Source organism: Salvelinus sp. IW2-2015, linkage group LG8, assembly GCF_002910315.2.
Source record: "Salvelinus sp. IW2-2015 linkage group LG8, ASM291031v2, whole genome shotgun sequence".
NCBI lineage: Eukaryota > Metazoa > Chordata > Actinopteri > Salmoniformes > Salmonidae > Salvelinus > Salvelinus sp. IW2-2015.
The window spans coordinates 34,797,207-34,810,470 of NC_036848.1; the positions used below are offsets into that span (position 1 = coordinate 34,797,207).

The 13,264-nt window shown below is 44.2% G+C and overlaps 1 protein-coding gene across 2 annotated transcripts; it reads left to right on the forward strand.

Moving 5' to 3' along the window:
- Positions 1-4,871: 4,871 nt before the first annotated feature.
- Positions 4,872-12,409, forward strand: ptcd1 (pentatricopeptide repeat domain 1). Of its 2 annotated transcripts, XM_023993183.2 has the most exons (8): positions 4,872-5,454; positions 8,133-8,273; positions 8,967-9,185; positions 9,417-9,518; positions 9,597-10,343; positions 11,341-11,457; positions 11,860-12,042; positions 12,190-12,409. In XM_023993183.2, exons 1-8 carry the CDS (start codon positions 4,963-4,965, stop codon positions 12,370-12,372), a joined length of 2,184 nt encoding a protein of 727 aa, XP_023848951.1. In that variant the 5' UTR covers positions 4,872-4,962; the 3' UTR covers positions 12,373-12,409. The 2 variants fall into 2 exon arrangements, with proteins under 2 accessions (XP_023848951.1, XP_023848953.1); XM_023993185.3 differs by lacking the exon at positions 11,860-12,042.
- The last annotated feature ends 855 nt before the right edge of the window (positions 12,410-13,264 follow it).

A 13,264-nucleotide genomic window follows, 5' to 3' on the forward strand; every position in this document is an offset into this window, starting at 1 on the left:
TTCTGCATTAGCATCGAATAGCCCCCGCGATATGCAACTTTTCAGGGAAGTCAGGAACCAATATACACAGTCAGTTAGGAAAGCTAAGGCTAGCTTTTTCAAACAGAAATTTGCATCCTGCAGCACTAATTCCAAAATGTTTTGGGACACTGTAAAGTCCATGGAGAATAATAGTACCTCCTCCCAGCTGCCCACTGCACTGAGGCTAGGAAACACTGTCACCACCGATAAATCTACGATAATCGATCATTTCAATAAACATTTTTCTACGGCTGGCCATGCTTTCCACCTGGCTACCCCTACCTCGGTCTACAGCTCTGCACCTCCTGCAGCAACTTGCCCAACTTCCCTACAAATCAGCTGGGCTAGACAATCTGGACCCTCTCTTTCTAAAATTATCTGCCGAAATTGTTGCCACCCCTAATACTAGCCTGTTCAACCTCTCTTTCGTATTGTCTCAGATCCCCAGAGATTGGAAAGCTGCCGCAGTCATCCCCCTCTTCAAAGGGGGATGATATCGTTTAGGACCTTGAGGTGCACCCATGACCATCTCGGAAACCACATTTCATAGTTGAGAAGGTACGGTGGGATTCAAAATGGTCGGTGATCTGTTTGTTAACTTGGCTTTCGAAGATATTAGAAAGGCAGGGCAGGATGGATATAGGTCTATAACAATTTGGTTCTAGAGTGATTTTATGGTTCTAGTTCTGATTTTATGACTGTGGCTGTGCCAGCTTGTGACCACTGCAGAGCTCCCTCCAGGACGAGATTGATGACAATGAATGCCAACCTGTTATTGTAGATAGAAATGTACATTATTCTTTGGTGTTTTGAATTCATACATACCCCCTTGTCCTTCATAGAGAACTTTTATTTGTATTGCTTTTAAATCTTTTAAATGATTTTTTAAATCTTATTAACACTTTGTTCTAGCTAGCTATTTGTGTAGGTAGCTATCAAGTAAACGCAATGATATAGTTACTTGTTGACTTAACTCTAGAATGCCTACTTCAAGTGTTTTAGTACTAGTCTGTAATCTCAGGACTTAACCTATGCCTTTTTTTATTTCATGAACTCCACTGTTATGTCATCCTGTCTGAGCTGACAAGGTAAAGATACAACTTCATGCATTGGAGTTACCAAATTGTTATAGACCTATATCCATCCTGCCCTTCTAAAATCTTCTAAAGCCAAGTTAACAAACAGATCACCGACCATTTTGAATCCCACCGTACCTTCTCAACTATGAAATCTGGTTTCCGAGATGGTCATGGGTGCACCTCAAGGTCCTAAACGATATCATCCCCCTTTGAAGAGGGGGATGACTGCGGCAGCTTTCCAATCTCTGGGGATCTGAGACAATACGAAAGAGAGGTTGAACAGGCTAGTATTAGGGGTGGCAACAATTCCTTAAATAAATTGGCGGATTGGGTCTCCCTGGCACCGACAGACAGGCACACTGACACTAATCATGGAATGTTGTCTTATCACCAAGACATAGTAAATCTACTGTCAATGTTAAATCTCAGAGGTTCTCTTCACACAGACACATGAGAGTTCTAAGAACCCTATTGTGTTGCCTCTAAGAAAAACAGACAGTGTGAGTGCTAATATAACCCCGTCCAAACCCAGTCCAACCCAGTCCATTGTGTGTTCAGTACAAGGTACAGTAGAATGCCCATAATGTAATATATTATAAATGTGAAGTCCCACATCTGTTTGGTGGAAAGCATAAACGTGGAAGGATGAGATGGTTGTGAGATACTGTATTATATCAGTCTTTAACAGTCAGCAAAGTTCATAAAGGTCTACGGCTTGACGGAAAATATATAGTAGATAAAGAATTATTACATTATGAATTCATAGATAAATTGATGGGACACTATAATATCAGACTAAGGAGGAAATACAGTTAATATCGATTACATACAGAGATGGGCAGTATTTCTGGTAGGCCTACATGTATTTGAAATATGTATTTTGTATTACACTGGGCTGAACTACACTACAATGTATTTTATAACAAGATACTTTCGAGAGCTGTAATTTAGTTTTTTATTTAACCTTTATTTAACTAGGCAAGTCAGTTAAGAACAAATTCTTTTTTACAATGACAGCCTACCTCGGCCAAACCCTAACCCGTACGATGCTGGGCCAATTGTGTGCCGCCCTATGGGGCTCCCAATCACAGCTGGTTGTGATACAGCCTGGAATCAAACCAGGGTCTGTAGTGATGCCTCTAGCACTGAAATGCAGTGTCTTAGTCCGCTGCCCCACTCGGGAGTCCAAAATACTTTGTTATACTTTTTTCCCCCAAAGCGGTTCACATTTGTGTCCCCCTTTCACGCTGCAGAAATCTGATGGCACTATTGCAGACACAATAAGAGTGTCTGCAAAATTAACTATAATAAATATATATCTAAAAGTAAATAATTGCAAAGCATGCTGAGTATTATTCTAAGGAACCCAAATCAAGGCCAATAATAATAATACCCAGTGTGCTTTGCAGTTAATTTTGTTCTGTTCATTTTTACATATACATTACATTTTGGTCATATAGCAGCTTAACTCTTATCCAGAGTGACTTGCTCAAGTAATGTAGATAAACAACAACATATCGTATCATCATATCATAGCAAGTGAACATTTTCTGTAACCGTTATTGAGAGTGTTGTTGCTGTTCGTCCCCTCTAGTTGCAAATGTATGTCTGTTAATGAATTTTTATAAAATACATTTCAAAATATTTGTATTTTGTAGTTGATTTTGATACATTTATCTTTATGGTTATTTGTAATTATATTTTGTTTTTTGTCAAATTTGCCCATCCCTGATTAAATATTACTCTGAGACAGACTTGGCATTTACACAGTAGCTAACCACACGCCAGTGTTTGTTTGTTCAAGCATGTTTGTGTGTAGCTGTGTTTGTACCAGCACCCAGGAGGATCAAATCAAATTTTATCTCATGTTCACTCCACAGATGCAGGCTGGGGTCAGGTTCTCTATTGAGACAGACTTAACACAATTTGGTTGAATAGGTTATTTGTAGATATCCTACGCACAACTAGAGACAACCGAATGGGGAGTTTGGTTAACTATCTGTGGATACCCTACACACAACTACACACACCATGGAAATATGAACACATCACATACTTTTAGGAATTCGTAAAAGGCATACGCATGCACGCGCACGCACGCACGCACGCACACACACCCACACCCACACCCACACACACACACAGACATTCTATGTGGAGCTATACTGACCCAAAGGACCCTTCCAGCCCTTTAATGGTTGTTAGCAGTTCAATAAATAATTTCCCTTAATTAGTGATAATTCAAATGTAGGGGAGGCGGCTCATTGAAATATTTTGGGGTGTGGTTTGTTCACAGCTCTTTTTGTGCAAACGTGAGTGAGAGTGTCATTCCAGTTGATCTGATCTGTTTGTGTTATGCTATATTACATGTTAGATATGACTTTGGTCAGTGAAGGTGTCTTTGTAAAAAACATTCAGAGATTTGTTTTCCAGTCAGACTTTCTTTTTTTAAAACTTTATTTAACTAGGCAAGTCAGTTTAATGTGTTTCAACCTGTCCCCAAATTAATATAGTTGGTTCAGAGTTTGTTTTGATATTTCAACTTGCGTGTCCTGATCACATCTGGTGTGGATGGAAAAAATCAAAATGAGCATGCGTGTCCCCGGTCTAGTCAGCATGTTATTCTTTCAGGCAACAATTAGATGAAAGGCTTAACTGAATGAACAATAGAGACTGAAAACAAATATGAAAGTTTATTAAAACAGATTTAGGCCCAGTCTTTAAAAAACAAAACATTGTCAGGGGTCCTTGGAGCTTGAGACCCATGGCATGTTCCCTGCGGGCCCAGTCGGTAATCTGGCCGGGTGTGTGTGAGGTGTCTTTCGGTGTCCACTCCCCCCAGTGACTGACAGCTGGTAGTCTTCCAGGAATTCCTGGGATTTCCTTCTCTCCCATTTTTCTGATAGGGATTCCCCAGTCTCTCTCAATTCAATTCAAGGGGCGTTATTGGCATGGGAAACATATGTTAACATTGCCAAAGCAAGTGAAGTAAATAATATACAAAAGTGAAATAAACAGTACAAATGAACAGTAGACATTACACTCACAGAAGTTCCAAAAGAATAAAGACATTTCAAATGTCATATTATGTATATGTAGTCTCTCTCTCCCTCTCTCTCACTCCCTCCATCTCTCCCATAAGTCACAGAACTGATAGAGAGAATAAAAAAGAATAGGAATATTTTTATTATGGATTAATAAGAAATTAATTGTCCCTGTCATTTTATTTACAGATGAACTTTGAATCTCTGTTCATTCTATTGGTGGACACATTTGCAGTTCAAATTGTTTCCTGTAGATGGCAGTTACTCTCTGTTCTGTCCCGCTGGAGACCTAACAGGCCACGAAGAAGTCTGACCTCCAAAAATGTGACAGCCTTACTAATCTATTCCCGATATATCGGTCTGATTTATCGGAAACAACGTCAATATTTGAAGACATTTCATAATCACGGAACCTGTACAATATGTATGGTCGTCTCAACAACACGTTTCAAATACATACATTGTAGACGCTTTACCAGTACAAGACTTCACTCGATTATTGACCTGTTCTGTCTGGTAGATATATGGAAAAACATGCTTGCGTTTTCCTTGCAGGTCTTCATGGGTTGACGACGGCTGTGTGTACTCTGACATAAATAATCATGGTTGGAACCAAAACATTAGACTTCTACACGGTAGACCTGTCGGATACAGTAGGAGTTTGAAGAAGAATTGTCATACTGCAGTTATTCGTGTAAAATGAACGGTTGATAGCTAACGAGTTACAAGCTTGTTAACAGTTGGCTAACGTTAGCTACCAACAGTAGCCCCGAGATTAACTAACTCTAGCTAGCTACTGTACACCCAGGCCTCTAAAGATGTTGCAGTGTGTGTCTCGGTCGTGTTTGAGGAACGGGAGAAGCATCGTAGACTATGTCGTCAGATACGGCTCTACTCAGACAGCACGAGGTCTGTCGATTTTGGGCTCCGGTAGCACCGTGAGAGCTCCACGTTCCTGGTCGGTTCACCCGGTAACGGACATCAACCGAAGAGCCTTCACCGGGTCTGTGTCGGTGAGTTCTAGAAGAACCAGGGATGTCCAGGAATCACCGGCCGCTCCCGCCCGCATGGGCCGGGCTGGGAGCGACCTGGGCGTTGAGGACTTCGGATCTCTTTCCGCTGATTTTTCCTCCAGGCGGGCCTTCCGGAAGACCACCCCAGAGCTGCAGGAGATGTTGTACCGGGAGGAGAGGCAGGCGGCCGGGCAGGAGGAGGAGAGGGAGCCGGTGGCCTTCAGATCTAGGACTGGTCGGAGGAACACACAGTACTGGTACTTCCTCCAGTGTAAAAGACTCATCAAGGAGAACAAGGTACAGCGATCTCTCTTTATCTATCACCCCCTCTGGTTCTTATCTTTCTTTCTCTTGTCTCCTCATCCTATGTCACTGTATCTGACACCTGAGAAAGAGGAGGTAGGGAGGGAGGAATGGTTGCGTGAAACGTCACAGCCACCAGATTGCTATAACATGATGTGGTTAGCTGATACTTAAAATACCTATTCAGGCATTGTAAGGTCTGGCATGCATCATTAACGTCTGAGCAGAGGAACATAACCCATGCTTGAGGCTGAGATGCAGGATGGAGAGACTCCAACCTGAAGAGTAGGATATAACTACACTCCTCTGACCCCTAACCTCTGATCCCTAACCCTCAGCTGTCGGAGGCTCTGTTTATGTTCCAGAGTGATGTGTTGGAAGGAGAGTCTCCACCCTGAAGAGTATAACTACACTGTTGTGACCTCTAATCCCCAGCTGTCTGAGGCCCTGTCCATGTTTCAGAGGGGGAAAGGCTCCAACCTAAGGAGTATAACTACACTACACTGCCCTGACCTCTAACCCCTGACCCCAACCGCCAGAGGAACTGTTCCTGTCAGGCCCCCAATGTTTGTTCTGGAGCGTGAAGTCACGAGCTCTGTTGGTCAGCTACTGCGTAGCAACCTAGCGGTGCCAAAAGCATTGATCTGTCCTAGAAAGCCTATGTAAATTACGATCGCCAGAAAAGCCCCCCCAAAAGAAGTTTCTGGGCTCTAAAATTAGTGTAGCTTGATCAAGTTCGATCCCCACGGTGGATTCTTTTAACGTTTGCTACAAATTAAGATATTTAAATAGTGATCCATTCTGGCTTCTACAGTACCAGTCAAAAGTTTGGACACACCTACTCATTCCAGGGTTTCTACATTGTAGAAAAAAACTATGAAATAACACATATGGAATCATGTAGTAACCAAAATCTAAATATATTTTATATTTGAGATTCTTCAAAGTAGCCACCCTTTGCCTAGATGACAGCTTTGGACACTTGGCATTCTCTCAACCAGCTTCATGAGGTAGTCATCTGGAATGCATTTCAATTAACAGGTGTGCCTTGTTAAATTTGTGGTATTTCTTTCCTCCTTAATGCGTTTGAGCCAATCAGTTGTGTTGTGACAAGGTATGGGTGGTATAAAGAAGATAGCCCTATTTGGTAAATGACCAAGTCCATATTATGGCAAGAACAGCTCAAATAAGCAAAGAGAACGACAGTCCATCATTACTTTAAGACATGAAGGTCAGTCAATACGGAAATTTCAAGAACTTTGAAAGTTTCTTCAAGTGCAGTCGCAAAAACCATCAAGCGCTATGATGAAACTGGCTCTCATGAGGACCGCCACAGGAAAGGAAGACCTAGAGTTACCTCTGCTGCAGAGGATAAGTTCATTAGTTACTAGCCTCAGAAATTGCAGCCCAAATAAATGCTTCAGAGTTCAAGGAACAGACACATTTCAACATCAACTGTTCAGAGGAGACTGTGTGAATCAGGCCCTCATGGTCGAATTGCTGCAAAGAAACCACTTTTAAACACCAATAAGAAGAAGAGACTTGCTTGTGCCAAGAAACACAAGCATTGGACATTAGACCGGAGGAACTCTGTCCTTTGGTCTGATGAGTCCACATTTTAGAAATACAACCGCCGTGTGTTTGTAAGACGCTGAGTAGGTGAACGGATGAGCTCCGCATGTGTGGTTCCCACGGTGAAGCATGGAGGAGGTGGTGTGGGGGTGCTTTGCTTATGACACTGTGATTTATTTATAATTCAAGGCACACTTAACCAGCATGGCTACCACAGGATTCTGCAGCGATACGCCATCCCATCTGGTTTGCACTTAGTGGAACAATAATTTGTTTTTCAACAGGACAATGACCCAAAACACACCTCCAGGCTGTGTAAAGGCTATTTGACCAAGAAGGTGAGTGATGGCGTGCTGCATCAGATGACCTGGCCTCCACAATCACCCAACCTCAACCAAATTGAGATGGTTTGGGATGGGTTGGACCGCAGAGTGAAGGAAAAGCAGCCAACAAGTGCTCAGCATATGTGGGAACTCCTTCAAGACTGTTGGAAAAGCATTCCAGGTGAAGCTGGTTGAGAGAATGCCAAGAGTGCAAAGCTGTCATCAAGGCAAAGGGTGGCTACTTTGAAGAATCTCAAATATAAAATATATTTTGATTTGGTTAACACTTGTTTGGTTACTACATGATTCCATATATGTTATTTCATAGTTTTGATGTCTTCACTATTATTGTACAATGTGAAAATGGTAAAAATATAGAAAAACCCTTGAATGAGTGGGTGTGTCCAAACTTTTGACTGGTACCGTATATACAATTGTCGTCACAGAGGACGGCAGGCTACAAGGAGGTTCCGGTTGACTCTCTCAGGCAGGATGAAAACGACTACATTGACCATGATCCATTGCTAGTTACGGCCACTTTCACCATTATCCTCAGCGTTTTTTGGTTGCAATTCAGCAATATGGTGCACTTCAAATACTTCTTGTGCCGTCTGGAGTTTTGCATAGGAATACGTGGATGACGTCACTATCTACTAGTTTTAATGTCTATGGTTCACGTTCCTGTGTGAGATGTTGGAGGTAAAGAGGCTCCAACCTGAAAAGTGTAACTATACTGTTCTGACCTGTAACCCCTGACCCATAAACTCTAACCCTCAGCTGTCTGAGGCCCTGTCCATGTTCCAGAGTGAGATGTTGGAGGGAGAGAGACTCCAACCTGAGGAATATAACTACACTGTCCTGATAGGAGGCTGTGGGCGAGCAGGACATCTCAAACACGCTTTCAAACTCTACAACGACGTACGTATAGAGACCAGACACACCCGTGCACACACACACCCCCGTGCGCACACACACACACACCCGGGCACACACACACACACACACACACACACACACACACACCTGTGCACACACACACACCAGTGTTTTCACTAGGATTCTTTTTAGCAGCGATGGCAAAGTTAGCGGTGGAGGGAGATGGTGGGCATGGCCAATGGCGCGGTTTTAGAGGCCCTCTTGACCTCAGAGACAAAATGTTGCTATTTTAAAGCAAAGTTTCTGCAATTCTACACATTTTGCCATGGTTTGTACTTTGTTCTTGTGCTATCTGAGTGACTCAAACATAACAAACTCAATGGGGCCCTCATGCCATGCATTAACATGTTAGATTATCCCTGATGGTCCAGTTCTCAGAGATTATCTTATTTAAAAAAATATATAGATACATTTTCTTTTCTATACACTTTATATCTAGTTTTAGTCATTTAAGTTAACACTGAAAACGTTATACCGTCCCAATTCGTTAAATACATTTTATTTTTATTTATTTTTGAGGTGGCGGCCACGATTTAGCAGCGGTATAGGGGTAACGCTGTACACGCACAGTAACACAAACGCACACAGACACACACATATGTTTCTCCCTCACCCCCAGATGATGATAATTATGGTGTATGTGTTTAATGTGGCGTGTTTGTGTGTGTGTGACAGATGAAGAAGAGAGGTCTGGTTCCTAGCGACGCCACCTACACCGCTCTGTTCAACGCCTGTGCCGAGTCACCACGGAAACAAGCCGGGCTGCAGCAAGCCATCCACTTGGAGCAGGAGCTGCGGCGGAAGAACCATCCCCTCAGTGACATCACATACCACGCCCTGCTGAAGACGCACGCCCTCACCAACCACCTTCGAGCCTGTTTACACACACTACGGGTAACTTTAGCCCCTGACCTATAACCCTTTCCCTCACCAAACACCTCAGAGCCTATCTACATACACTATCCCCTGACCTCTATCCCCAGATCAATTATAGACAATATTAGACTTAAAATAAAAACAAGAGTCAAGACACCAAGATACAATAAGTGTGTTTCTCTTTCTCTATGAGATATTCAGGGCCTTTGTACATCCAAGCAAAGTGTGTGTGTGTTTGTTTGTTTGTAGGACATGCTACAGGCTGGTCATGCAGTAACTCAGGAGACTTTCCACTTCCTGCTGATGGGCTGTGTGAGAGACAGAGACACTGGCTTCAGACAGGCCCTGCAGGTAACACACACACACACACACACGTTTTCAAACGTTTAAAACTGTTGTGTGTGTGTATAATGTGTGTGTGTGTGTTAGGTGTATCGTCAGATGTTGAGGATGGGGATTCGTCCCGACGTCCAGAACTACAACCTGCTGCTCCGCGCTGCTAGAGATTGTGGGATAGGTAACCCCGCCGTGGCCTCTGCCCTGCTGCTGACCTCTGATTGCGGCCAGGAAGGTCAAGTGGTAAAGGTCAGGGGTCAGGGGTCGGCTCCGCTGGATGTAGACGCTCTGGAGAGTCAACTGTTCACACAACACCCCGACAATGACCTTAGTCACCATAGCAATGACGCCAGTCACCGTAGCAGTGACCATAGCAACGACCCTAGCAACATCCCCAGTCACCATAGCGACCTGAACAGTATTGTGGTCGCCCCGGTAACAACCCAACTGGTGATGGTGAGGAAGGGAGGAGAGCAAGTGGCTCCCATTGGCTCTCTCCCCTGTCTGTCAGGAGCCAGTACCCGCCCCCCCAACCTGCTGGACCTATCAGTGGGCAGGGCTGGAGAGGTGGGTGTGGTCTCGCTTGGTGTGGTGAGCGGAATGTTCGATAGGCTGGCGCTGATGGGTGGGGCCCAGGGCTTCCTGGATAAGATGGCCACTGCGGGGCTCTGCCCCGACATCAGAACTCTCACACTATTAGCCGACACCATGGAGCCCGGCAGCCAATCACTGCACAGCCTGCTGGCGGTCGCTAAGCAACACGGTGTAAAGCTGGACACAGCGTTCTACAACAGTGTGATCCGCAGGGCAGCACGTGCTGGAGACCTACAAGAGGCTAAGGTACACACACACCTTCACTATGTACACACACACCTTCACTAGGTACACACACACCTTCACTATGTACACACACACACACCTGAGAGGTATACTACATTTTAAAGCAGATCTACTCAGGGTTTTACTAAAGCTAGCCAGCTTCAGTTAGCTTCACTTTCCAGCTCAGGCTTCAACCGTACTACGACGCTGGATATTGCTTGTCCGCCTGCCGCTAACTTTAGCAGACTTGTAACTGTGTGGGCATGTTGCACGCAGCTAGTCGAACGCCAAACTCCACCGAGACAATGCTGAAACGTCAATCTATGGGCGAGTCAGTGCACCATGTTTATTTGTGCGGAAAGCAAAATGAAGGAAAAGATATCTTGCAAATTCAGCAGGTTATGGTGTGAAATGGGTTTGTTGAAGTGCTGTCTTTATTTGATCACGTCTCGTTAATGCCGTCTTTGGTGGGCTTTTTCCCCCCACTCCTATCGATAAAAGTTATAAACAAGTTTTACTGTGCGTGAACTTTCAAATGCATTCGGTCATTACTAAACGTGTAATGTGATAGGAATTTTAACATGACTATTTTTAAACACAAAACGACTTGATTAATAAAATGTTTCATCAGTCTTCCTCAAATGAAAGGGGTGAGGATGCAGTCTTTGCGAGAGGGAGGGAAACTTGTTTCATTCATCCTCAGCTTGTGGCTTAGACTCTTTATTCAGGATAAATGGAGTTAGCCCTCAGTTCGCCTGCCACGGAGCAGGTTAGTTCTGAAGGATTCGTTGCCGTAGAAATGTACCTGGCTAAAAGGTGAGCCCCCTTCGTGGTATCGGTTATCCACGAGTTGAACTCTGAGTTGACCAAAGTTACCTCACTTAACTCCTCAAACCACTTACGTAGTATAGGGCTCTGAAGTTATACCGATGTTGTTGCAAGGTGTGTATGTTTTCTAACTGTGTGTGTGTGTGTGTGTGTGTGTGTGTGTGTGTGTGTGTGTGTGTGTGTGTGTCAGGCGGTGATGTGTGTGATGCAGGAAAGACGTGTGCGTGCGGATGTACGGACGTACGGCAGTCTGGCTCTGGGCTGCAACAGACAGACAGATGCTCTACAGCTGCTGGGGGACATGCAGGTAACACACACACACGATTACGCTGCCCCGGGTTGAACTGAGCTATGGCCTGTCACATGACCGGGTAAAGCTAGGCGGGAGAGGCCCGCCCTGCTGCTCGGTCATATTGTCAACAATGCAGCATGATGCATAGTTAACAATAATTCAACAACTCCTTTCCATAAAATGTTTGAATTTTCTAAGTAGTTTTCATTGAGAAGGCAGATCATTTGTTATTTTTTTTAAAGGTTTTATCAGAGCAATCACTTTTGCATGTGAAAACACAATCCTACTCCTAACCTAAGCCGAATTTGTCGTCGGCCAGAACGGGATTTCCGTCTCTCACCTGGGAGGCAACCCGGTTCCAAAACAAATGCAGTCATCCGGGCCAGTTTAGTAGAATCCCCTCTGTGTTTCCTGCAGGCGGCGGGGGTGCAGCCCAGTGTGCATGTGTTCTCTGCTCTTATTGGCTGTGCCAGCAGGAGGCTGGACTATGTGTATCTGAGGCTGTTGCTTAGAGCCATGAGGGAACACAACGTCCCACCTAATGACATCATCATCACTCAGCTAGAACACGCCTCCCAGTACCCGCCCAACTATAACCAGGTAGGGAGGAGAGGGCATGTGCGTGTGGTATCTAATCATGTGCATCGGTTCGTCACTACAAGTGCAGAAACAACAGATCATGTGTTTGAGTCTCACATCTTTCTCTCTCTTTCCCTACCCCTCTTTCGCTCTCCGTCTCTCTGTCAGTATAAGTTTAGGAACACCTACCTGTCTCAGATTGATGGTTTCCGTGGCTACTACCACCAGTGGCTGACCACCATGCCCGCCCAGGAGACAGGAGGACCTGAGAGAGACCAACCTACAGAGACGAGACAAGATGGACACCAGCAGGCAGCAGCAGCAAGACGATACCGCAAGCAACATAGCTGAACACACACACCTTTGTACTCGCGCGCACACACACACACTGCAAGCATTGTAAATGTGAGCGTCTACAACCCCAGAGCCATAATGCTTACTCTAAGTGTCTTCACGTGTCCTGTAAATATCAGAGGAGGCTGGTGGGAGGAGCTATAGGAGGATGGGCTCATTCGTAATGGCTGGAGTGGAGTAAATGGAACAGAGTCAATCGTGTGGTTTCCGTATGTTTGATGTCTTTGACACGTTTCATTTTTTTCATTCCAGCCTCTACAATGAGTCTGTCATCCTATAGCTCCTCCCAACAGCCTCCAATGAAATATATGTACACTGTTATGTTTATTTATGTAATAAACTTACAGTAATAAAACTTGGTCTGTGTATTAGGCTTGGGCAGTATCAAGATTTTCATACCTGCAAGGGGCGCTGTTTTCAAACCCCTCTAATCCAAAGGTTAGCAATGCTAACAAGTATATATACAATCTCATAGAGAAGGCTAACTAAATGCTAAAAAGCACATTGCGAACATTTTGTACAGTCTCTGAACTAAACAAATATACAAGTAACTCAATGCTACTTTTGTTTGCCGCACAAAACAAATATTAAACAGCAAGGCTCTTGATCCAGGAGGGAATTCTCTGCTGTTACCAAGCGCAGCAAACCAAATGCATAACTGCAGAGAATTTCGCACATTTTAGACAGCTAACTTAATAGTTATAAGATATCTAGCAGGCAAACATTTAGTTGTGAATTCCGTACTGTAACTAGATCACCTGGCGCGTGCTGCACAACAGTGAGGCTCCGGTCTCGTCCTTGTGTGCTTGTAAATAAACACCACGAGACTGGGGATTACACAGGTAAACTTCGTACTAGAAAATTGCGACAGGTGAAATGAAGAACGCAA

Excerpts from the sequence above, each read along its gene's own strand:
- ptcd1 (XM_023993183.2), top strand. The coding sequence starts at position 4,963 with ATGTTGCAGTGTGTGTCTCGGTCGTGTTTGAGGAACGGGAGAAGCATC. Across the intron at positions 8,274-8,966 it reads CTTTCAAACTCTACAACGAC|ATGAAGAAGAGAGGTCTGGT; the intron begins GTACGTATAGAG and ends TGTGTGTGACAG. Across the intron at positions 9,519-9,596 it reads GCTTCAGACAGGCCCTGCAG|GTGTATCGTCAGATGTTGAG; the intron begins GTAACACACACA and ends TGTGTGTGTTAG.